Raw genomic sequence first — 23,935 nt, 5'->3', positions numbered from 1 at the left:
CTTCAGACTGAGTTAGAAGAAGCTAAAGACCAAAATGGGTGAAAGTTTTATAAGAAAGGATTTATTTCTCCTAAATGAGTTCATGTCTCTATTCCAAGACAAATTAGATCCCTGGGTAGTGAAAGAACTTAATAATTAGGTCACCTAACTGGGTCTATTAATCTTTAAGGAACTGTGGGAAAGGGAAGAGATACCAGAAGGCTGAAAATGCACTTGTGCTTTTTAAAGAAGGTAGATTTTGCATATTACTCAGGTGAGGTCAGTCCTAGGCAGAGTTCTAGAAAAGACAGTTTATAAACTGCGAGCAAAGGAAGTAGTGAATGAACAAGTTATAGCATGTTAACTTTGTTTCGTTCTTCACTGGGTTTCTTGTTTGATGAAGGGCATGCAGTGGAATTAGTGAGCATTTGACCAGGCACTTGACATTTAATTTGTAGACAAGACAGAAAAATGAGGACTGTCTGTTAGCACAGTCACTGGAATTAGACTGCTGAATGGCTGTAAAATGAGGATGTCAGTTAAAACAGGACCAAGACTGTCTTTATCTCGTATACTGATCTCCAGGTAGAAGATGCCAGGAAGAAAGTGTTTTGATAGTAAGACATCACTCATAACCAGTTTGTGAATAAGGACGTAATTTCTAGTCCAGACCCACAGTCAGATCGCGCTTGCTCACACAGTCATCTCAGTTGGACTTGAGGCCCAGCGGACAGGTGGTTTTGACCCCTGGTCTCACCTTCTGTAGTGGAGCAGCCTGGGCAGTCGTCATGTCTTTGACTTGACCCCACTAACCTATTCAGCACTTTTGTGTCCATGTGTGACCTCTGGAGAGATTGCTCGTCTGTATTCAGGCACCCTGAAAACTTGCCTTTGTTGTGTTGAGAGCTGTAATATCTTGAAAATGGGAAAATTGCCACAAAGCCAGGAGAGACTTGGTGCTGTAGCAGAAATAATGGTGGCTGCATTAAACCCTTGCAAGGGAGGCTGTCAGTGGGGGGTGGGTCAGTGGATGACGTCCATGGGGCCAGAGCACGTTTCCAGTGTTGGTCTCCATCCCTTGCAGAGAGCTCGTGAGTGGGTGGATTGGTGGCAGACATGCTGATCAAATCTAGACCAGGTTCTGTTGGATGTGTCAGATAATAGAATAGGATCCCAAAAGATCTCAGCAGAAATCAGGCGAAATCTATCACAAATTTCATTCATAGGTTGTAATATATGAGTCTGTTTTGAATCAGAAACACTAACCTAGGCAGGTTACAGAATAAGGGTGACATTGGTGACCACAGCATGTGTTAAACAAAAAATAATCTTACATGTGTTAATTGACAGTGTCCACAATAATGTCATGACCCCAAGTCACGCCTTCAACTGTAATGAGTAAACAGCACAGAATCATAAACAGGGGGCAGTCATCTCTCTCTGCTGTTTGGATCAGGTGTGGTGCTGCCTTCAGTTCTCCAGCCCCCAGTTTGGTGGGGGAGAGGGCAAAAGAGAATGAGCTGATGTCGACGAGGCTCCGGATCATTGCATGCTGCTAGAGTGCAAGAATAAAGTGTTAGCCGTGGGAAAAGGAGGCAGGCTGCAGGAACGTGCGCTGTCTCCAGAGATTTGAAGAGTTAAAGAGGAATTACAGTTTGACCAAATGCTGACCATTTCAGGGAGTCAGTGGTTGCTCTCAAAATGACCTGGGGTAACCTGGGGTTGGGGCAGAGCTTTTCCCAAACCCAACACTTCAGTGAGTGTCTTATCCCTCAGGGATGTTGAGGAATAAAAAGAAATTAGAAAATTGCTCATCTCAGAATCTCTCTTTTTGGCAAATTAGACTTGATGTAAATATCTGGGTAGTTGAGGTTCCTGCAGTGACCCAGGTATGTCTGTCAGCCATGTAGCCAGCCATATCACATGTGCCTCACCTTGGCTTTGCTTACACATCTGCATGCTTCCACCCTCTGGTGCTGCAGTGCCCACAGGGAATCCCTTAGTGTGTGGGCTGCCCTGACACACTCCTTTTTTCCTCCTCTCTTAGGCATATTTGCATTGGTATTATTTCATGATACTAACTTGAATTTGCCCTCTGCCCCCACCACCCCAAATGCATCCTTCTTAAATTTCCTTTCATCATATTAAGGCATCTTTTACCACTCACCCAAGAATAATAAGATACTACTGAAACCTTTACTCCTCCTTAATCAGAGCAACAGGCACATGCACCAAAGGTACAGTTGGGCATTTCAGGCCAAAGAACATGCTGTTCATACCTGGAACAGTCCCTTTGACCGCTGCTTCTTATACCAGAACCTGAATCACATTTTATGTGCATAGTGGGCGCCCTCTGAAATTCCACCTGCAAGTTGCCATTGAGACTACCTCCTTCTGCCCTGGCTTGCAGCTCCTGCTGGGGGCTGCAGCTTTCATTCTTCCCACACTGGCCTTATGGCTCACCCGTCCCCACTGGTACCCCCAGTGATTTGTCTTTGTCATAAACAAGAATAGAGAAATAGACACCAATGCTAGTAGCTTCTGTTTATAAAGTGCCTGCAGTAATTGAGCACTTTCACACATCTGTGGTCATCTTATTTGACTCTCAAACTGGCCTTGCCAGTTAGGGAAGACATACACGGTGAAATGATCCCATTTCATAGATGAGAAGGCTGAAGGTGGAGAGTGCTGAGGATTTTCCCAGAGTCACATAGGGGGTAAGGACCCACCTCCAGATTTAACAGGCTTGTAGCCTCTGTTCAGACTGTGTGCTCTGAGAGGCTGCAGCCAGAGCAATCCCCAAATCTCAGGGTTCCAGTCTTACCACCCACTGAATCGGCTGGAAGTTCAGTCTTTTCCTGGGATCCATCACCCCAGTGAGCTCCTGTAGGAGCCCTCTCTGGTAGGGTTTCCCCTCTCTGGTTAGTGAGGAAGGGACTTTTTCAGGAGGTTTCTCCCAGCAAAGCTGAGGTTCCTCCTTTAGGCTCCACCCAGCACAGACCCCTGTAGGGAAGGGGCTAAGGTGGAGGTGGTGCAGGATCCAAGACTAGGCTCTCCCACACCTTTATCACAGGAGCTTCTCCCCAGAACCTCATGTGTCTCCCTAGCCCAGCCTTCTCTGGATCCTGGTCCGTGAACAGCTCTATACACACGTGCAGCCCAGCTGTGAGCTTGGTTTGAGTTCTCTTCCGTAAAATGCTGCTGACCACTGCTCGGAGGGCCTCTAGGGGGCAGCATTGCCTAACTCTGTGGCTGCCTGACCAGCCCATGAGTGTGGGCCACAGTTCTAGAAGTAGAATCCATGCTGCTGAGAGCTTCAGTAGAGCGTAACTCCTCTCTTGCTGTTGGGCGAAGATTCACCTTTTTACTGTAAATTAACAGCCTGCACAGAAGTGCAATTTTTTTTACCCTTAGGAAATTTATGGTAAAAATTTCACAGACATCCAGGAGACTTTTTCATGTTCCTTTATTCAGAAGTTATTTTAGGCATCATATGTACCAATTCACCAATTTAAAAGCTTAAAAATACACTTTACCTGAATCATATTGCATTATGGTATACATCAGTTCATCACCAATTGACATTAGAAATGACCTTTATCTAAGACTTTTTTCTCCAAATTGAATATTTCCTGTAGGACCAGACAAAAATTCTAAAAGGACAAGAGATCTTTGGGCATTTTGACATGATGGATTTAAATGTAGCCCTGCACCTTCTGCCTCATTTTCCCCTTTTCAGCTGTTTGATCTCAGGCCTGATTCCCGTGGTCTCCTCCATAGCTGTGGCCCTTCCCTGGTTCCACAGCCGGCCAGCAGGTGAGCATGTGCCACCGTGGACGCGTGTGGAAATGTCCAGGATGTTGAGGAAATAAGCTAGTTCTTTAAAAAAAGTTATCAGGAGGGAAGGAAAAGGTTTGACCCACAAATACTCCTGGCACTTCCCCTGGAACCAACGGGAAGTGATTTCTATAGACCGTGATGGACTAATTCTAGCATCTTTTCCTCATACTATTTTTAGGTGTGAAAAGATTTAAATGTGGGACAGGGTTAAGTTTACCAGACTAGGTGACTGTTTTGAACAATTGGTTGGAACCTGGATACATTTTGAAAAATTTCTAGAGAAAGAAGACTTAAAACTTTGTGATTCTTATTATTAGAAGACTTTTTCTTACAAGAAAAAAACTAATAATAGTGCTGACGTTTGCTTACATCTTTGCTCTGCGTGTATCGCCTCACGTACTCTTCCCAGCAGCTCTCTGAGGTGGGCATTTTACCGTGCCCATTTCATAGATGAGAAAACGGAGGCGTGGATCCAGGTACATGCTCTCCCCAAGGTCACGGCCTAGGAAATGTTAAGTCTGGATTTGAACGCAGCCGTCTGGCTTCAGAACCCATGCTCTTAATTGTCATTCAGTATTGCTTCTTGTGAGAAGTGTTCTGTTTTAATGATCATTTGCGGATAAAACCTTAACTCTTCTGCTGTTGCAGTGGAGTTATGTGGAAGCACACTTGTGCATCGTGCCTCAGGCCAGTTCCAAGAGTCAGTTTTGATCTCTCCTCTTCACAGTGTTAGAAGCGAGACTTGTTAAATTTGTCTCATGATTTAAATGGTATTTTTGGTAGTCTTTGCTAGAGAGGAGGCATTTTGCACCCTGCCCTGCATCCTGCCCCACAAGCTGGGTCCCTGAGTTAGGCCTCAAGATTGAGTCAGGAGAGAGGCTGCTAAGCGGTCAGGCAGAGACACAGACAGCCTGTGGCTCAGAAGCAGCGTGTGGGGCACCAGTGCGGGATTGACACTGGGCCAGGGCTTCCAGCGGGGGCCCAGTGAGCCCACGACACTGGGGAGACCTGACCCAGCTGTTTGGACACCTGTATGCTGAACGTGTCTGATCCATGCAGTGTCCACTAGCTGTCCTAATTGATGTTGCTGTGTTTTGCTGATGTGGCAGTATTTTTCTAGGGGGCTTTTTAAAAACTTGTGTTTCTTTTATCTCAACAAATTTGAAAGAAAAGATACTAATTTCTACTAGTGTTACGAGAACCTAGCTCGTAAAAGTGTAGTGTAACTTAAACCAGAGGCCACACTGGCTGCAGCCCTCAGGGGCCCCGTGTCTTTGTCCCCGAAGGCCAGCGTGTTGTCTGATGCGTTGGACGCCTCCTTCTGTGACACGGATTCGATAACCGAGGCAGGGTTGCTCCTGTGCCTTCCTTCTCATCAGTACCTCTTCTGTTTAGATTACAGTGAAAGAAGAGCAGTCTTCTTGAATGTACATTTGCTTGCCTCATTCAGCTCCAGTGAACGAGCCTGAAATGCTGAGGTAGCACTGTTGCTAAAGAGGCAGCAGTTTAGTGTGCAGCGTCCCCATCTCCACTTCTTACGTGTATCCGTTCCATTTCTCACCCGCTGGTTAGCTCCTGGGGCTGATTCAGGGCAGCTGCACTCCAGGGGCGCTTCTTCCGCTGGGTTCCATCCCACAGAAGCGAGGGGAGGCAGCTTCGGTGCAGCATGCGTGTTAAGGTGGAAGATATAGTTGGGATTTTGAGAGAAGATAGTGAAGTAAGTGGGGTTTTTTCCCCTTTTATAGCAGAATAAATGCAGTTGCAAAAGTCCACTTTTTGATAAATGTCCATCTTAGGAATCAGAGGGTGGGAGGGTACAATGGCCAAGTGCTGCTGAAAGAGTTTTCTCTGTTGGGAGCAAGTGGCCAGTGGTCACCTGCAACACCCTTCCCCCAGGCATGTGGAAGGCAGGTTACCATGAAGTTGATAAAACCATTCCAACTAGAAAAGTCCACTGATTAGGTAGCGTATCATGGATGTTCTTGGTTAAATGTTTTTGACTCTTTCAATAAAATATTACAGCCTTGTTTTGATAAAATATTTGTTAGTACTCAGAGCAGCCTAACTGGTACAAAGTCGGTTTCTTTTGGCAGATCTTGTCCCCTCAGGTAATTTGAGTGGTCATTGTACTTAGGGTAATTAACATTTGTCTGGAGCACTGCTGATCAGCCAGCACTCTGCTGCCCCCGACTCTGGTCCTCTTAGGAACTTCTTGAGGGCGGTATTGGTGTTGTCAGGATCCCTGTTGTAGCAAACCGAGTCTCAGAGAAGTTCAGTGATCTGTTGGGTCACAGAGCTGGTGCTTTGTCAAAGCATCCCTCAACTCTTAATACTGCTGCTACTCTATGGTATGCCCTGTAGAACTTGGAACGTTTTTCATGGGAAGTGTTAAAGCAAGTGAGGAGATTCCTCAAGATCATAATGCTGTCGTCCTGCTTCCTATTATTTATAAATGCAGCAACCATATTCGTGAGAATTTAGAGGAAAGGATGTTACTGATTATGGGTCCTTCATAAATGGTGCAGAGCGTTAGTCAGTATTTGGTGAATCGGTGAATGTCATTTTTCATGTTGAAGTGCAATATCGACACAAAGTGTGACCGAATCCAGAGGCCGTCTTTCTCATACTGGCTTTGCCAATGGTTTTGGCAATACCAATCGGTTTCGCCCTCTTTGGCCTGGTTACTTCATCATCTGGGGCCTCTTTTCCTTAATCTGTAAAATCAAAGAGATAACTTGTCTCTAAAACTCCTTTAATTAAAATTCTTGGATTGTGTGAAATTTGATAACTCATACACAAAAATGAGTAAATAATATGAGACAGGTTAACAAATGTTTTATTTAACATTTTTTGTTAACTTTTAGGACCCTGAGTGACTTGACTGAAAAATGAGTCCTTTGCCAGCACTTCCCTTAATTTTTAAATTTGCCTGCTATGTTTAAAATATGACCTGACAAGAGCCATCTGGTGATACTTTGTTTTCAACTAAAGATGCATTTAACAACAAAAGAACTCTTAAAAGATTAGCTAGGACTTGCCATCATTAGGGAATTGCTAATTAAAACCATAGTGATGTACCGCTCCTTTAGAATGGCTAGAATGAAAAAGATTGGCCTCATCAGATATTGGTGAGGGTGTGAAGGAATTGGAACTCTCATAGGCTGCTTGTGGGAGTGTGAGATGGTACAGCCGCTTTGGAAAACAGTTTGGCACTTTCTCAGGAAGTTAGACGTGCACCTGCTATATGATCCAGAAGCTCCACAGCCATGTATTTCCCTAAAAGAAAGGAAAGCACAGGTTCATACAGAGACGGTACACAAATCTTTACAGCAGCTTTATTTCTAGTGGCCAAAAGTAGAAACAACCCAAATGTCCGTCAACAGATGAATGGATAAATTGTGGTATGTACATAGAATGGAATACTATTCAGTAATCTGAAGGAGGAAACTATTGATACACACAATAGTATTGATGGATCTCAACATAATTATGCTGAGTGAAAGAAGCCAGACAAAAAGCAGAGTCCATACTGTATGATTCAATTTGTGTACTTTTTTAAGAAAAGGCAAGCTGATCTATAGTGGCAGAAAGCAGCTCGGTGATTGCCTCAGGAGGGAGGCTGGAGGGAGACCGAGGGATTATAAAGGCGCAAGAAAACTTTTGGGCTGATGGAGCTGTCCACTGTCTCCCTGGGAGTCATCTTCCACGGGCGTATGCTTACGTCAGAAGGTGTCAGATTGTACACTTTAAATTGGTGCAGTTCATTATGTCAGTTGTATCTCTATAAAGCCACTTTGAGAAGAGGTTGGCTTAGGCACTAAAGACCGAATACAGTAGTTTGTTTTGGTAGGGGCAGTGTGGCTGTATTAACCGGGAGGGCTGGCCTGGCCGTGCAGCAGCGGGGCACATCTCTCGCCCTGACCCCGTCACACCTCAGCTGAGGCAGCTGTCTGTAATGGTCACATGGAAGACATGGGAGGTGATTCTCACATCCCTGAGGAAGCGGGAAGCATTTTCTCCACACACAAACCACTTTCAAGCCCCCAGGGCCCACTTGGTTTAATTAATTGCCGTTCTGGTTCACTGAATGGTTCCCCAGAGATCTGGAGCAGGCAGTGGACTTTCTGGAAGTGGGTGAGGTGCTCTGCTCCTGCCAGGCCTACAGTCTTGCCGCTCTTGTTCCAAGTTAATCTTTACCCATCCAAGTCCCGGACACCTTTTTAGTGGTCGTGGCGGTGAGGGTGTTTAGGCGTTTTCAGTATGCACACTCGTTTCCTCGAAGGACTGAGCTGTGGCTGGATGAACCGTGGCCTGGGCTGCGCACAGTCGCCAAGCAGGGCCACATCCGAATCTCCTGCCAGGCGTGGGGATGAGTTTATTCCAGCACATTATACATTATATGCTTCCTTGTCTTCTGAGGGATGTAAAGCATCCGGGTCTGAGCAGTGGTTTAATAACTAATAATGGTTTGTAATGTTCTTGCTAAAAGTAAAACTATTTGCTAAATAAGAGTCGGAAGACCCATAAAGGAGTGCCTGTCACATTTAGCAGATGTTCCGAGTGTCGGAGAGGTCTTTTCTCACTTCCACTGCACTCTCATTGAGCCTAGGAAACATTGGAAAGAGCAACTCCTCTTCCTTTTCCTTTTTTCTCTTTTGGGACAGTCCCCTTCAGCTCCCTGCCCGTTTGTTTTTTCACCAGGCAGCGATTGCACACTGTTTTTTTGTGTGTGTGTGTTCCGCTGGCCATTGGGCTGTTTGGGGTGCTCCTCCCTCTCCCCCTCCCCCGGTCTCCCTGGGAGCAGGCTGCCAGCATTTCCCTCCAGCGTGGGTCACTGCGGTCTCTGTACCAGGACTTCCCCGGGAAGTGGCGGGGCCTGGGCTCACCATGCGCTCTGTCCTTCCCAGCTGTGGACGTGGCTGGAGGAGCTGCAGAAGGAGCTGCTGGACGACGTGTACGCCGAGTCAGTGGAGGCTGTGCAGGACCTCATCAAGCGCTTTGGGCAGCAGCAGCAGACCACCCTGCAAGTGACGGTCAACGTGATCAAGGAGGGGGAGGACCTCATCCAGCAGCTGAGGTGGGCCGCGGCCTCGTCCTCCTGTCGGAGGCACACACTTAGAAATCCTGCCAGGCGTTTCCCCTTCTCCTCACTTTTTGGAACAATTAGCCATAATTCTCTGTCCAGCGAGGTAGAGAAGAAATAACATCCATGAATACAAAGCAGAGTAACATCTCTTTCTTTCCCTTTTCTTTTTTTCTCTGTTACAGTTTTTTTAACTTTATAATTTTTGTCATTACAGCGTTGACTCGTAAACCTTCCCAGAACTCAGCTTTTATTGGTACTTCCTCTTAACACTTACCTAGGAGTTACAGAAATTTCTCTACATCAGTTTAGTTTAAACCTCCTAGGAAGGCCTCCTCGGTCCGGTGATCTGCCTCTCTAGAGTGTGGTGGGTGTCCCTCTTCTCAGAGTCCAGCTGCGGGCAGGCCAGGCCTCGGGTGACACCTGTCCCTCAGATGCCTCTCGTGGCAGGAGGCAGCAGGCGGTGCTGGGGCTGGAAGCAAATTCCTTTCATTGGACCATTTGCGTAAATGTGGTTTCCCCGCCGTATCCCTCAGAGGTCAGTTTATTGAATCGTCCTGGTAGCTTCTGTGATGTTCGCTGTGCTGAGTCAGGCCACAGTTACCTGATAAAGGCTTGATTGATTCAAGTGTAACCCCTCATAAGCATATGACTTCACTGTGTGTAGTAAACGGGCATCATCTACTCTCTGCTTAAGGAGAAAAGCAGCTAAAAATGAAACTACTAAAATGATTTTATGTCATTATTAGACTTTGTATAAAAGCAACTGTGGGAAAATGCAGAAATTCTTCAGTGTGTCCTCAGATCTGGGGCCTTGCTCAGAGGAGGAAGCCCAGTGTTGTTTTGCGGGAGGGGCAGCTTATTCCATTTTCTGAGACAAGCAGTCCCGCTTCCTGCCAGCTTTCTTCCCCCTGAAGTTCTGAGCGGCCGGATCTGGTATCTGACAATGTGAGGCTTTCCCATCCAATTCCTGTTTGTCTTGTTAAAATCCCGGTTTCCCTCCTCTGCTCTTTCGTAGGGACTCCGCCATCTCCAGTAACAAGACCCCCCACAACAGCTCCATCAGCCACATCGAGACGGTGCTACAGCAGCTGGACGAGGCGCAGGCCCAGATGGAGGAGCTCTTCCAGGAGCGCAAGATCAAGCTGGAGCTCTTCCTGCAGCTGCGCATATTTGAGAGGGATGCCATCGATGTGAGTGTCCCCACACTGCTTCTTGAGAGCCAGTGGCCTCCTGCAGCCTCTGAGGCCCCCGAGGCCACCTGGCGTCCCCTGCCCCAGTTCAGTTCCTGGTCCTCTCCCACTGCCCACAGCCTCAGCCTCGAGTACGGAGGCGGATAAAGGAAGGAAAGAAGGATTCTTCCTCAGCTCCTTCCCTGGGAGTTGGGGGGCTCAGCTCTAGGCTCTGACCTTTGAAACTGTGGTGGAGGCAGACGTCACTCGGCAAGATAGTGCAAAGCGAATGTTGGGAGTGGAGTCGAGGCAGAGCTTCTAAATGAGAACATCTTGTTGTCTTAGCTTCTGTAAACCTTGATTGCATCACTGCACAGCCCTCCCTTTGCCCTTCAAGCCGAGGCACAAACTCAAGGCAGAGCTCCCTCCCTGTCGCCCTCCCTCCGCCTCCCGCTCCTCCTGCCTCCTGCTCGCTCTTCCTCCTTCCCTTTCACCTTCCTTCCTTCCCTCTCCCATTCCTCTCCCTCTTGGAGTAGGCATAAGCTTAGCCTGTGGTGGTAGCATTTAGGTAGTAGGAAACCCGGTTTTTTCCTCCCCACAGAAATTTTCTCAGATGATCTGTAATTCTTGCCTAAAAATCAACTTTTGCACCTTATATGTGACTAGGAGAAAGAAGGACAGGTTACTTTTCTTTTTCTTCAGTGAAAAGAGAGTGGTTCTTAAGTCTCTGCCAGGGAAGATCTTGTTAAGTCTAATAGGATGACATTGAATCTATGAAAGAAACCAAAACTCACTTCACCCTGGGTGAGGCTGGTTTCCTGGTGCCCGTCAGCTTCGTACAGCTGGTGGCAGTGACCAAGTGCCTGTCCGGGTACCTCTGAGCCACCCAGGTGATCCCTGTGACCATGGAGCAGAATCTGCAGAGCACACTTTCCATGTTTATTACCTGTCCTGGGTTTAGGACTGTGCCCTGAGGACAGTCGGGCCAGACCCTAAGTGCCACCAAACGCAGAGGGGTGGCAGGGCTTGTGTAGACTGCCTTTGGTTGCTTCAGCTGAGGGCGGACCCTCTGCCAGATGTGGGCCCAGCTCTGAGTGGCATGTGTGGTGCCGGGGCCAGGCCAGACCCTGTGCAGGCCACTCACCACTTGTCTAAACTTCACCGATGTTTTCGTTAAAGGAAGGCCTTCTTGGCTGGTTCATTCTCATCACTGGTTAATGAGAGGAGAGGAGGTAAACCCTACACTCATTGCCTGGTGAAGCCTGCTCAGCTGCCCTCAGAGTCTTCACCTTTCGATGTGCATGAAGCCACATAGAGAAAGGATGCCCTGGCCTCAGCTCTTCAAGGACCTGCCAGGGCCTGGACCCAGCATTCAGGTTCGAGGTTGCAGCACTGTTGAACAGAAGACCCAGCAGGCCTGTTTTCCTCTCTGACCCCTACTTCAGAGGAATTGATTTTGTAAACTTAGCTGCTGATTGAAGAGTTTCAATTAAGAAACACAAAGTAATCAGAAGCATTATTTGAAGTTTTTCTTCCAGGACATTTTGATATTTGAAAAAGAACCCAAAAGTGACTTCACTTATATTAATGCTAGTTTAAAGGGGGAAAAAATTTTTTAATTGTATTTCGACTTCCATTGAACCAGTATTTTAAAATGTAGATCAAGAACCAAAAACATCCATTTTCCCCTCAATAAAGCCGCAGGATTCCACGTGGCCTCAGGAAAGCCAGTATGCCAGGCCAGGGGTACAGGCTTCCCTGAGCTGAGGAAATTCAGCCTGCAGTTCCAACACAGTCCAGTGAAAATATAGTTTAGAAGCTTTTAAAATGTCACAGCCTGAGAACCCTTTTTCTCTTGAATAATCCTGAAGTGTGAAAATCCGAGCAGTTTAGGCTCGAGCTGGGATTTCCTCTCTTATCTGGGAAAATGCCCCAGCACACTGCCCATGGGAGCATGGAGCTGTGCTTGGGGTGGAAATTCGTCTGTTCCTAGGTTAATTTTTTTAAATCCCCCACGTCTCCTGTATTTCAATTAGAGTAGTGTTTTCATCTCTCAAAAGTTGATCGAGGTTTCTGTGGCTCAGGATATTGCTGTTTCAACCTCCAGATATTCCAAGTAAAATCTGCTGTGTTGATCTAAAAAGAAAAACAGGATCATTGCTGTAGCATCCTGTGACAGGCTAGTTATGGCAGGCAGTCATAATTATGTGTCCGTTTAGCAATAGAAACTTAGACTTTGAAAAAATAATGGGATACATTTTTAAAAATTGTCAGTTATTTCTCAAAAAAAATCAGTATTCAAAAACAATTTCCACTTTCTTGAGCTTTATTTTTGCCACAGATTTCTTTCCTCAGCTTGTATGGCTAACAGGCTGTGATGCTAAACTTTGGGGCGGGATTTTTCCTGGTGATCCTTTGATCACAGCCATTGCTAGGGTTTCCTAAAGCTTAGTGAGCGTTTGCAAATCCTGCTGGTTTGAGCACATTGATCTTTGTTTATTATCCGTGACAAGGGTTGTCTGAGCCTGAGGTCGTCTCCGTGAGGCGTCATCGCTGAGTCTGTACCCCACCACCACCTAATCTCTTCTCCCTCAGTGTCAGAAAAGAAACAAACATTAAGAAAGAAAATTCCCCTTAGAGGTAAATAGGAAAGTTATGGTCATTCTTTTCCTTTTTAAAGATACTTTTCCTCAGTGGCTTCTTGGTTTATGTCTAATTTGGTATTATTTAATCTTACTAATTTATAAATTAGTACAATTTCATAAATTACTGTAAGTACACATATTGTATGCAGACCCCAGAAATTAAAGAATAAATCAGTAAGATTTGTGCAATAGGAGTTTGAGGAAGCCTTAAGTTTCTTGTTACTTTCTATCTCCTGTGGATTCTGTGTAAACTCTTACATTCTCAGATTTTCCTACTAATTTGGTTACTGCTCTGGTGGATAAAGTAAATTAGAATCCATGGGAAATGTTATTCCATTAAAGTGTATAGTATTTCTTTCACAAGAAATTTTTTCCTACTTTCTAGATTTTGTAACTTTTAGTCTTAATTTTTAAAAAGTGTATTATGAAAGTTTTTAAACCTACACAGAAATAGCAAGGATAGGACAATGAACTTCTGTGTGCCTGTCCCCGAATTCAGCAAGACTTTTTCCCTGTTGCTTCAGGTAGCATTCTTTTGTTATTGTTGTGCTATGGTATTTTTAGAGAAAATCTTTACCAGCTTATCGTTTCAGTCCTAAACTCCTTCCTAAGTGTCTCTAGAAAAGAAGGCCGTTTTCTTACATAAGCACAGTCCTCTAAACACCTCAGCCATCCAACAGTCATTCCTTATTGTCTTCTGATGCCTGCCTCAGTTCTAGTTTCTGCAAATGCCTCAGCCAGGAGGCGCATGGGGTCCACTCCTGCATTTGATGGTTGATCTCTTAGTCTAGAATCGTTTCTCTGCCCACCCTTTTTTCCCATGCCGTAACTTGTTCACATAACTGCATCGGTTGTCAGAGAAACCAGGTCCCACATTCTGCATATGCTCTCTTCATTTCTCTTAGGTTGTTTAACTGCTTTTCTTTCCCTAGTATTTCCTGTAAACTTAGAATGCTAGCTGTAGTCCTGATTAGACTCAGGCTCTGTTTTTGTGCAAAGATGCTCCACAGATGTCACATCATGGCTTCTCCCGTCAGAAGGCACAGCTGTCTGCTCCCACCCTAGGGATGCTAAGTTGGCCGGTGGGTTGAGGTGGTGGCAGTCTGATCCTTCCGCTGTTAACTTCCCGTCATTTCTCGTGATAATCTGCCTAATGGGTTGATGATCATTATCTGAACAGTTACTTTACTACAGTTCAAAGAAAATTAGAAAAAAATATTTCTAATTTTATTATTCTTCCTACATTTAATAGCTAGATTTATTTATAAAGAAGAACTTTCCTTCATGATTACATGCTTAAATAATTCATTTTCTCCTTCAGTTACTTACCAGTTTTAAGGATAAAGGCTGGTTCTCCGTCAACCTGTCGTCGGAACCAGAGTTTTTCATTTAATTTTTGTTTTTTTAGCTCTTTCTGTTTTTTTTTTAGCACCATTAGGATTTAGTGGATCTTTGTATATTCGGTATATTTTATTCAGTTGTCATTTTTTTAGTGCCTAATCGTCCCACCTTTGGCCAGTGGGGCGCCCCTTCAGCTGGCTTCTGTGTCCTTCTGACACAATCCATTTGTCTCTTCCTTACTGACTTGGCACAGTGAGATGTTGCAGCAGATACTTATTTTTAAGTTGTAGTCCTAAGCAGATAATTTCCTCTGTCAGATCATCTCAGATCTTGAGTCTTGGAACGATGAGCTTTCTCAGCAAATGAATGACTTTGACACGGAAGATCTCACAATAGCGGAACAGCGCCTCCAGCACCACGCAGACAAAGCTTTGACCATGAATAACTTGACCTTCGATGTCATCCACCAAGGGCAGGACCTTTTGCAGTATGTCAATGAAGTTCAGGCCTCTGGTAAGAAGTGCATTCCATTCTGTGTCGGTTGTGGGGTCTTCATGTCACCGTAGGAACTCATCCAGTTTATTTTAAAATGACGACTGCAGGGTTCAGTTAGCCCCTATGACATAGATGTTATAGATACCTCCTCTTTAAAAGGGAGCATTTTGCTTTTTTTTCCACATAATATGATCACATTTAACATTATGATTAGTATACTTACCGTTGATATTCTTGCATGTTATTTCAAGTAGCATGAACTTTAATTTAACAAATTATGTATTGTATCTCCATGAATGAAATGGAAATCTCAAGAAAATATTTTCACATTAATTATTTTTTTCTTTGTTTATATTTTACCAGCAGATGTCACTATAGGCTCAAAAATGTAGCGAGAATGCTGTCGTGTTAGAAACTTACTTAGCAATGACCTGCTTGCTCACTACCTTACTCATTTTATGCAAATCAAACTAAATGCTTGCTGAAGAGTAAACTGGGTATACAGCGATAAAACAAAAACAAACCAAAGTTTGCTCATTTATAAAGGATATCACATTTTCACCAATATCAATGTAAGAACAGAAGTAGATTGAGAGGCATGGGTTCGGTTTGATTAGCTATACATTATGTTTGGTTTTGGAGCACATCAAATACATTCTGTGAGACGCATTCGCATGCTTGGAGGTAGGTGCAAACACTCCTCTGCTGGCTGTGTCCTCCTTGAACTTGGCCTTCAAAGTGCTGGCTCAGCCCCCAGCCCGGCACATTGTTCACAAAAGCCGAATGGGTGTCCTGCAGCACTTAAGAACAGGTGGAAATGCTAGTTGAATCCCAGGGCCTCCCTTCAATGTCCACAGGCGTGGAGCTGCTCTGCGATAGAGATGTAGACATGGCAACTCGGGTCCAGGACTTGTTGGAGTTTCTTCACGAAAAGCAGCAGGAGCTGGATTTAGCAGCAGAACAGCATCGGAAGCATCTGGAGCAGTGTGTGCAGCTTCGCCATCTGCAGGCTGAGGTGAAGCAGGTAAGCAAACTGCTGGAGGCAAAGCCATGGGGAAGAGGACCCAGTTGATAAGCCCTTGATGAGTTATCGGTAATTCGGACATGTAAGTGTTGGGGAAGGTCGTCCCTGATCAGAAGACAGCTGCCCTGATACGTAGTGTAACACACATGCTAATACAGCCACAGCTAATGTATAAAAATCAAGCCGATGCCTGGACAGCTGTGTGGTTTACTCTGTCATGGAAAAGGCTTTGTTGCCCAGCAGGCATATCACTTGAGGGTAGCATCCATCTAGGTTGTTTTGTTATTGGAAGTCTCTTGCTTGAAGCTCTGAGTACATTGCCTCCCGGGCTAAATAACTATGATTTTTCTGCCAAATACACCATTAGCAATCAGGACAGGATCACACGCTGTGTATGGCTGGGGTTTTCTTGTGTTAATCAGGATGCTGTCCTGCCACATCCCAGATCGCATGGCAAAATAAAAATGGAACATTTGGAAGAGATTGCTTTTGGCTGAACGCCGGTCAGATTCCCTGCATATATGTATTCAGCATGTACGTGACATTTTATCTCCTGCGCAGGAAAACCACATATGGTACTGGCTTCATGCAGGGAAAGGATGGCTCCTTGGACTCTGGTACACGCACAGAAGAGTGTATGTTAATCTGATTGGAGGAGACTTAAGGTGGCTGGGGACAACAAGCAAGTGTGGTGCATAAGTGGGTGGCAGTCACCTTAAAGCAGATCTACAATTAAATTGGAAATCTTTAAAAGAGTACCATTTAATGACATGAAGTATTGTGACCTGCCTTCTAAAAGTAAATTAATAAAGTGTTCTTTTTGCCAAAATAATACAATTAGTCTAAGAAATAAAGGAATAAACTAATGTACCCATTAGGGATTACATTTGCCTCTGAATAACAGAGTCCAAAAATAGTGGCTTAAAAAAATTATTTTTCCCACATAATGAGTCAGGAGGTGGTAGATTGCTGGCATTCATTCAGTGGCCCCGTGATAGGTTAGGCTAACGTCTTGGTGATGGGTGGCTTTTTGCTTGTGGTTGCCTAATAGCTGCTGCAGCCCCAACTATCACCTCCACATTCCAGGCATCAGAAAGGGAAAGGCATAACAAGAAGGAGGCAACCCTATACCAGAAAAGAAATGTGTTCACAAAATCTACCAGAGGCTACTGCTTTGATCTCAATGGCTAGAATTTTGTCATATCTGTAAGCAAGCTGTAATAGGGGCTGAGAAGCAGTTTTACTTTAAGCTTTTCCCAAAAGTTGAAGTTTTCTGAGTAAAGGAGATGAAGAAAATAGGTATTGGGTAGGTAATGAGCGACTTCTCGGCCACAAATAACTACCCAGAATGACCTTCCACAATCTCTGTGGCTCCGCAGTCAGATGTGACTTCTATGTGTGTGTGTGATGTCGAGAATCTTGTGGTTTGACCCTGAACGTTATAGGACAGCTTAATTCATTCTTTGGTTAGTGTAAACACTGGTGTTAAATTGGAAAATATGTTAGTGAAATAGTATAGTTCCCTTATCAAGCCGTTTACTAATTTTACATGTTCGTTAGGGCTAAAAGGAATGGAAAATAGAGTACTTTTCCTGATTATCAGGGAATTCTTCACAGCAGTAGGTTTTCTAATGTGATCCTTAATGTGTTTTGACCTGTGGACTAATAACAATCCGCTGGACTGTTTACCTTTTCAGCTCCCATTTGCAACTAAAGATAGCAGGATAATTTATAAATGCAGCACTTATGCTCAGATACCATTGAAGGATGTCAGGCTGTGGCTGGTGGGATCATGAGGAAACCAGCACTGGGCAGCTGACGGGAGCAGTTCGACCACCTTGCGCACTCAGACCGCGTCACTGCTGGTCCGCAGGAGGGATGCCTGGGAAGGGCTGCTGCTTGGAGTTCTCTGTGTCGTGTTTCAGGTGCTGGGCTGGATCCGCAATGGAGAGTCGATGTTGAACGCTGGACTCATCACAGCCAGCTCCTTGCAAGAGGCGGAGCAGCTCCAGAGAGAGCACGAGCAGTTCCAGCATGCCATCGAGGTAGGAACGCTGGGCCCTGCCTCTCAATGGGTCTTTCCAACCTCCGGACAAGCCTGTTAAGTCTCCTCATGTGGCACTGACCCTGAGAGCCAAATGGGGTTCAGTAGGATCCAAAATGGCAATGCTTACAAATCTACAGTTTATCCCAGGAGAAGGAAAGTCTGGCGACTGCAGTGAAGTGAGGATACACCTGCTAGCCAGGGGACCTCACAGCAAGGCTGTGGGCAGCTCCTGCTGTCCTCTTGCGGTGAGGGCCCCGGCAGGATCCACGTTCCGCCGTCAGGAACACCTCGGCACCAGGGAGCCCAGGTTGGAGTCTCTGCTGAGGCTTTTTACATTTTGCTGGTCTTATAGGCACGTTCCTGCTGTGTGCCCTGTCTGCACAAAGCAGAGTGCTCTGAGAGGCTCACGACTTCACTGTTGTCGATAAACAGTGCTGTGCACAGAACTCCTCCAACCTGGTGAAAAGCGGTGTGACTCACAGAGTGTTTTCCCGCCTCGGCAGGGTCAGGCCGTGCTGGGACCTCAGCAGAACTGTTCAGGCCAGTTCTAGGCCTGCTCCACTGCACTCTTGCAGCATATGGACTAATTATTTCTAGTCTTTTGCGGGGAGGGGAAAGTTAATAATTAGAATGGGTGGCATCAAGGGAAAAAGAGCATTTGATTACTGAAAACTTGTTTCCTGCTCTAGTTACATACATATTATCAGCTGGAGAAGGAAGCTGCAGAAATTACCATTAATTTATTCCCTAGATTAGTTTATTTTCAACTAGTCAGTGCCAGTGGACACACATCAACACTTCCTTCTGAAGCTCACAGTCTGGGCATCTTTTGAAAATTGTACACTGTGCCAAGTGATTTCTAGTAATTAAATTGCCAGTGCACATCACATGTCTGAGTAAAGGGTAGGATTATATTGGGTATAGTGTTTTATGGGATCCTTGGTACCTTTTGAGGTGAAATGCAAAATTTTGCTATTGTTAAAAAAAAAAGAAAAAAATCTGTGTCCACAGAGACACATGTCCTCCCCCTGGTTGCTATCCTGCCTGGCTTTCTGGTTATTCACCAAGAGAATCTGACCTCTCAGCCCCTCACAGAATCTTCTGGTGAGGATACAAGAGCCGGAATTCTTAGTGGATTTGTCTTGTTATTCTGATAGATTTGTTATATGACATGGACCTCTAGAGAACACAGTTGGTTCATTCTTAGCTTTTATGTTTTTCTGTCTCTCTCTCTTTTTTTTTTTGGAGAAAGATTGGCCCTGGGCTAACGTCTGTGCCCATTTTCCTCTACTTTATTTGTGGGATGCCTGCCACAGCATGGCTTGATGAGCGGTGTGTGGGTCCACACACGGGCTACAAACTGGCAAACCCTGGGCCGCTGATGCCAAGTGCACTGACTTAACCACTATGCCACCAGGCCAGACCCGCCTCTCTCTTTTTAAAATTAATAGTTCATGAAAACTTTTTACTCGAGTCCAAAGTTTAAGGTACAAATGAAAATAAAAGGCATTCTCTTTGGCCAGTTTTGTCTACACTTGTTCATTTGCCTCTAGCTGCCATTGTAAGAAGGATCAATAGGAATAATAAACTTGGAACATTTTAACAAGTTTCTTAGAATATTGGCTGTTAAGGATTTTTCCTGCTCTTTCTCAAGCTGAGAACCCCACAACTGAGACCCATTCTGGAAAGTCTTAGTGCATTTCATCCTTCATTAGGTAATTTAAATATAAACACAATTGTTCCTGGGCATAAACTTTTTTTTAACTAAACTGTCCGCTATGTTGTTAGAAGTGTCCTAATGAGTATTAACTGAACAGGAGAATGGTAGCCTTCCCAGTAAATGCGTGACACCCCTATTAAATAAGCCAGCTCTTTTCTTCCTCTTTCCTCAGAAAACACATCAGAGTGCCCTGCAGGTGCAGCAGAAGGCAGAAGCCATGCTGCAGGCCAACCACTACGACATGGATATGATTAGGGACTGTGCAGAGAAAGTGGCCTCCCACTGGCAGCAGCTCATGCTCAAGATGGAAGACCGCCTCAAGCTTGTGAATGCGTCCGTCGCCTTCTACAAAACCTCAGAGCAGGTAGGAAGGGAGAGTCCATACCTTGGGCTCCCAACTCACGTCTTATTTTGAGTTTACTTCTTTGGGACAGCGCAGTCATTTACTCATCAGTCATTATTGAACCAGTCAATTCGAAGCCAAGCAGAGAAAAGCATTCCAGAATTAAGATTATTTTTGCTTGCCTTTGGTATCAAAGAAGAATAGGTTGGAAGGTAGCTGAGAAGACCTCCTTTTCCTCTCGTGTAAAATACATGGCCTGAAACATGTCAGAGAGAGGAAGCTCAGCCTTTATTTTGTTCTTATTCTGGAAGGCCTGCCTCCTTGATTCCCTGCATTTGTCCTGATGTAAGGTGGAGCCCATGGTTCCTTCTGACGATCTTGGTCCTCAGGCCAGCACTTCCATGTCCAGAGCCTGACAGAAAATGTTTCCCAGAGATGCCGATCTGTACTGTCCCATGCTGGGGGTCTCTCTGAGCCTGGGACCTTCTGCCACAGGTCTGCAGTGTCCTCGAGAGTCTGGAGCAGGAGTACAAGAGAGAGGAGGACTGGTGCGGAGGAGCCGACAAACTGGGCCCCAATTCTGAGACGGACCACGTCACCCCAATGATCAGCAAGCACCTTGAACAAAAGGAAGCATTCCTGAAGGTACGGAGCTGGCTTTCTGGGGTGTGGGTGCCTCACTGAACATTGTACACAAATCCAGGAGGGTGCACCTGACGATGGTAGAGAGGGTCCGGCCAGTCAGTTGGAAGAGTGCAGTTGATTCTCCGTGCTAGGCGTGTGTTGTATCTTTGATTTCGAAGGGAGGGCCCCGAACACCTCACGCCCTGCCCTTGTGTGGCAAGTGATCGGAGAAACGTTGCCTCAGTAACAAGTTAGTTGATCAGAGAAAATCTTAAAATCTTTTGAAAACACCATCTTTCTAGTTTTCATAGAGAAAGAGCTAGAAATCTGTGTAAATAGAGAATGGGTGGAAGTCACAATAGCAAATGATGCTGAATAGACTCGGCGGGTCGGGTGGAGGAAAGATTCATTGATTTGGTGGAACAAAAATGCCCATGGCTTAAAATAATCTTCCTTTGGAAATTCAGTCTTTTTAGGAATAGAGACTGTATCTCAAAAGACATGAGCCCAGTGTCGAGTAGACATGAAGCAGGAACATCGCTAGGCATTTACAGGATCAGTTACTAATAGTTATTCAGGAAAAATGTCCTGCAAGAGAAATTTCATCCCATTCAGGCCAAGCTGGAATTTTAACTCTGAGAAGTTTTAAATGAGGAATTTTTTAAGCCTGCTTTGTCATATATATACAATCATACATAAGTCACTGGTGTGCTTTGAAACAATTAAATTTTAAAAAGTGGTCAACGTTTTTAGACACGTTGACATTGGCTGTTTCCACGTTGCATTCTTTCACTGCGGAACAAGGTCTTCTGAGGTTCTGCTTGTTGCCACTCAGCCCTGTTAGAAATAGGTGTGGGGTTGACTTTGCATTGTTGCTCTGTTAAGTTTCATTTTTCTGGTTGCTTCAGCATTCTGACCCTTCTGACAGCATTTCCTGTTACATTTAATAATTTCTGTTTCGTTTCTGAAGGTGATGGTCTGTGCTGACAGAGTTGTTGTTTAGTCTGGGAGAATAAAGTGTAACTCTTTGAAAATTCTTATCTCATGTACCTATTTTGAGCTTCCCCGACAGTGATTTCCCTTTTGAGCAAATCAGGGTGGGAAACCAGTTGTAGCTCCCCGGAGCCATTAGTTCAGCTGTTTCAGACAGGACCTCAAAGGGCCACCCCTTCTCGGTGGCGCTGTGTAGGTTTAGGAAATGCCGACCACTGTTAGGGCGTTTTGAATGGAATCATTATAATTTGCCTTTCATTCTCTGAAATCCCTTTAGTATAAAACAAAATTGAGTACTTCGTAGTTATATAATTAAGAGATATTTAGGTAAAATTTTAGACCAAAAATAATCACAGACCTATTCAGATTCCTTTGTCCAAGTGGGATTCCATAGTGTTTGTGTATTGGATTTCTTTAAACTTTTTGTTATGGAAGTTTAAAGATGTATGCAGAAACAGAATGGATGATGAACCCCTGCTTGCTTCTCTCTCAGCTTTGATAATTATCAGCATATGGGTGTATGTCCCCCTTCCCCAGATTATTTTAAATTCTAGGTATTACATTGTTTTATTTGTAAATACTTCAGTATGTATCTAAACATTAAATTGTACCTTTCTAATACATAACCTCAATACCATTATCAGATCTTAAAAACGAACAGTAACTCTTTATGTAAAATCCATCAGTGTTCAGCTTTTTCTGTCCCATAAATGTCTTTGTACGTGGTTTTAATCAAGATCCAAACGAGGTCCACACATTGATTTGGTTGGTATGTCTCTTAACTCTGATTTAATCTAAACACCACCCTTCGTTTCATTACCATTTATTAATGGAAGAAATCAGGTCCATACTGAGGAATTCCCCTCATTCTGGATTTTGGGACTTGCATCATGTGGAGTCAACTACCACCATCCTGGACTCTCTAACTTTCTGTTAGGTTGAGAGCCTTGATCAGAGTCATGTGTGAGTGTGCCCGCACTCCCTTAGCACACCTGTGTGTGCCGTGTGCTCCCCAAGGCATTAATTACATCAGGAGGCGCACAGGTCGGCTTCTCTTTTTCTCTCTGCAACAGGAGGATTTTTCGGAGCTTCAGATGCGGTGAGCGTAGTTCACCCATATGTACCTCCGCCTCAGCCTTTCACCTAGTGGGTGTAGTAGCCAGTGGTGATGTGCTTTCATTAGGAGTTGCAAGATGGTCATCTCCTGTCATTCCTTCTGCCTTGATCAGCTAGAATCAATCCTCCTCAGCTTTTGTTAAGTCTAAAGTAGTTTGTCCAGAGAAGGCGAGGTGAGTGCTTCATTCTTTCCCTTTGTTTACCATTTGCAGCATAGTGAGCTGTTGCCCTAGCAACCTCTGCAGATGATCCATTTGGTTTTTTACTGTCATCATGGATTTTAACATATTTGGTGTGTTTCAGTCAGTTGCAGTCATTTCTCTTTTTACGTTTAACTCGTCCCACCAGTGGGGGTCCTTTCGAGTCAGGGTGGCTCAGATGTTCTTGTGCCCCAGCAGTCTTCACCAGCTCCATCACTGTTTGGTATGGCAGCTTATTTCAGACTGGTCAGGAAAGACTCAGGATGTATTTTTCTCTTATTAAAAAAAGGTATCCTAGCTCCATCTACTGAAATGGCCTAGAAACAGTGCCCAACCCAACACAGGCACACCTCGTTTTATTACGCTTTGCAGATACTGCATTTTTTACAAGACCCTCCACCAGCAAAAAGACTACAACTCACTGAAGGCTCTGATGATGGTTAGCCTTTTTTTTAGCAATAAAGCATTTTTAAATTAAGGTATTTATATTGCTTTTTAGACATAATGTTATTGCACACTTAATAGACTACTGAATAGTGTAAACAACTTTTACATGCACCAGGAACCCAAAAAATTCATGGGACTCACTTTATTACGATATTTGCTTTATTGCGGTGGTCTGAAACCGAACCTGCAGTATCTTCACGGTCTGCCTGTAATAGTAAGCATCCCTAGTGCCCAGAGTGTGTCTCTCAGCACAAGGAGACAGAGCTCCTTGAAGAAAAGGTTAGCTCCAGAGCAGGGACAGGAAGTATGTAAGTTATTTCCAGTTCAAATATAATGAAGAGATTCTTTTTCTTAACTATTTTGATTTTATATTTATATACCTTTTCTCTTACATAAAACTCTTGTTTTTTAATACATTAATGAAATTACGTATTTGGTTTACAAACATGTTATATCAGTTATCTGTTACCACAATAACACCACATAACAAACCACCCCAAAACTCAATGCCTCAAACCAAGGGTTGGAAACTGAGACCTGAGGACTAAATGCGGCCACTCTCATTCAGTACGTATTATCCACAGCTGCTTTCATCTACAAGGGGCGGGTTGAGTAGTTACAACAAAGAGACAGAGACTGCGGTATGATTCCGTGGGTTGGAAGTACTTACTGTCTGCCCATTACAGAAATCCAGGCGCAGCTTAGCAGGCTCCTCCTACTCAGGGGTTCTCCCAAGGCTGCTATGATGGTGTTGGCCAGGGATGCGGCCACCTCAGGGTTGGACTGGGGAAGGGCTTCACTTCCTCTCTGAGACCACCTCTGCAGACCATCAGCCGCCCTGGGTCCCCTGCCACATAGCCTCTCCA

The 23,935-nt window shown here is 44.7% G+C and overlaps 1 protein-coding gene across 5 annotated transcripts in view; it reads left to right on the top strand.

Annotated features, from left to right (window-relative positions):
- The window catches only part of TRIO (trio Rho guanine nucleotide exchange factor), a 355,799-nt gene that overhangs the window by 201,018 nt on the left and 130,846 nt on the right, over positions 1-23,935 (top strand). For all 5 annotated transcript variants that reach the window (XM_046672288.1, XM_046672289.1, XM_046672290.1 and 2 more), the window contains 7 exons: positions 8,727-8,896; positions 9,921-10,095; positions 14,378-14,573; positions 15,413-15,579; positions 17,505-17,624; positions 19,519-19,710; positions 20,185-20,334. In XM_046672288.1, the coding sequence (XP_046528244.1) occupies positions 8,727-8,896; positions 9,921-10,095; positions 14,378-14,573; positions 15,413-15,579; positions 17,505-17,624; positions 19,519-19,710; positions 20,185-20,334 (1,170 nt within the window). The remainder of the gene's footprint in view (positions 1-8,726; positions 8,897-9,920; positions 10,096-14,377; positions 14,574-15,412; positions 15,580-17,504; positions 17,625-19,518; positions 19,711-20,184; positions 20,335-23,935) is intronic.

The sequence above is a fragment of the Equus quagga genome, chromosome 9 (assembly GCF_021613505.1).
Source record: "Equus quagga isolate Etosha38 chromosome 9, UCLA_HA_Equagga_1.0, whole genome shotgun sequence".
Lineage (NCBI taxonomy): Eukaryota > Metazoa > Chordata > Mammalia > Perissodactyla > Equidae > Equus > Equus quagga.
Note: the sequence above shows the minus strand (reverse complement) of the source record. Positions and strands in the feature narration are given on the sequence as shown.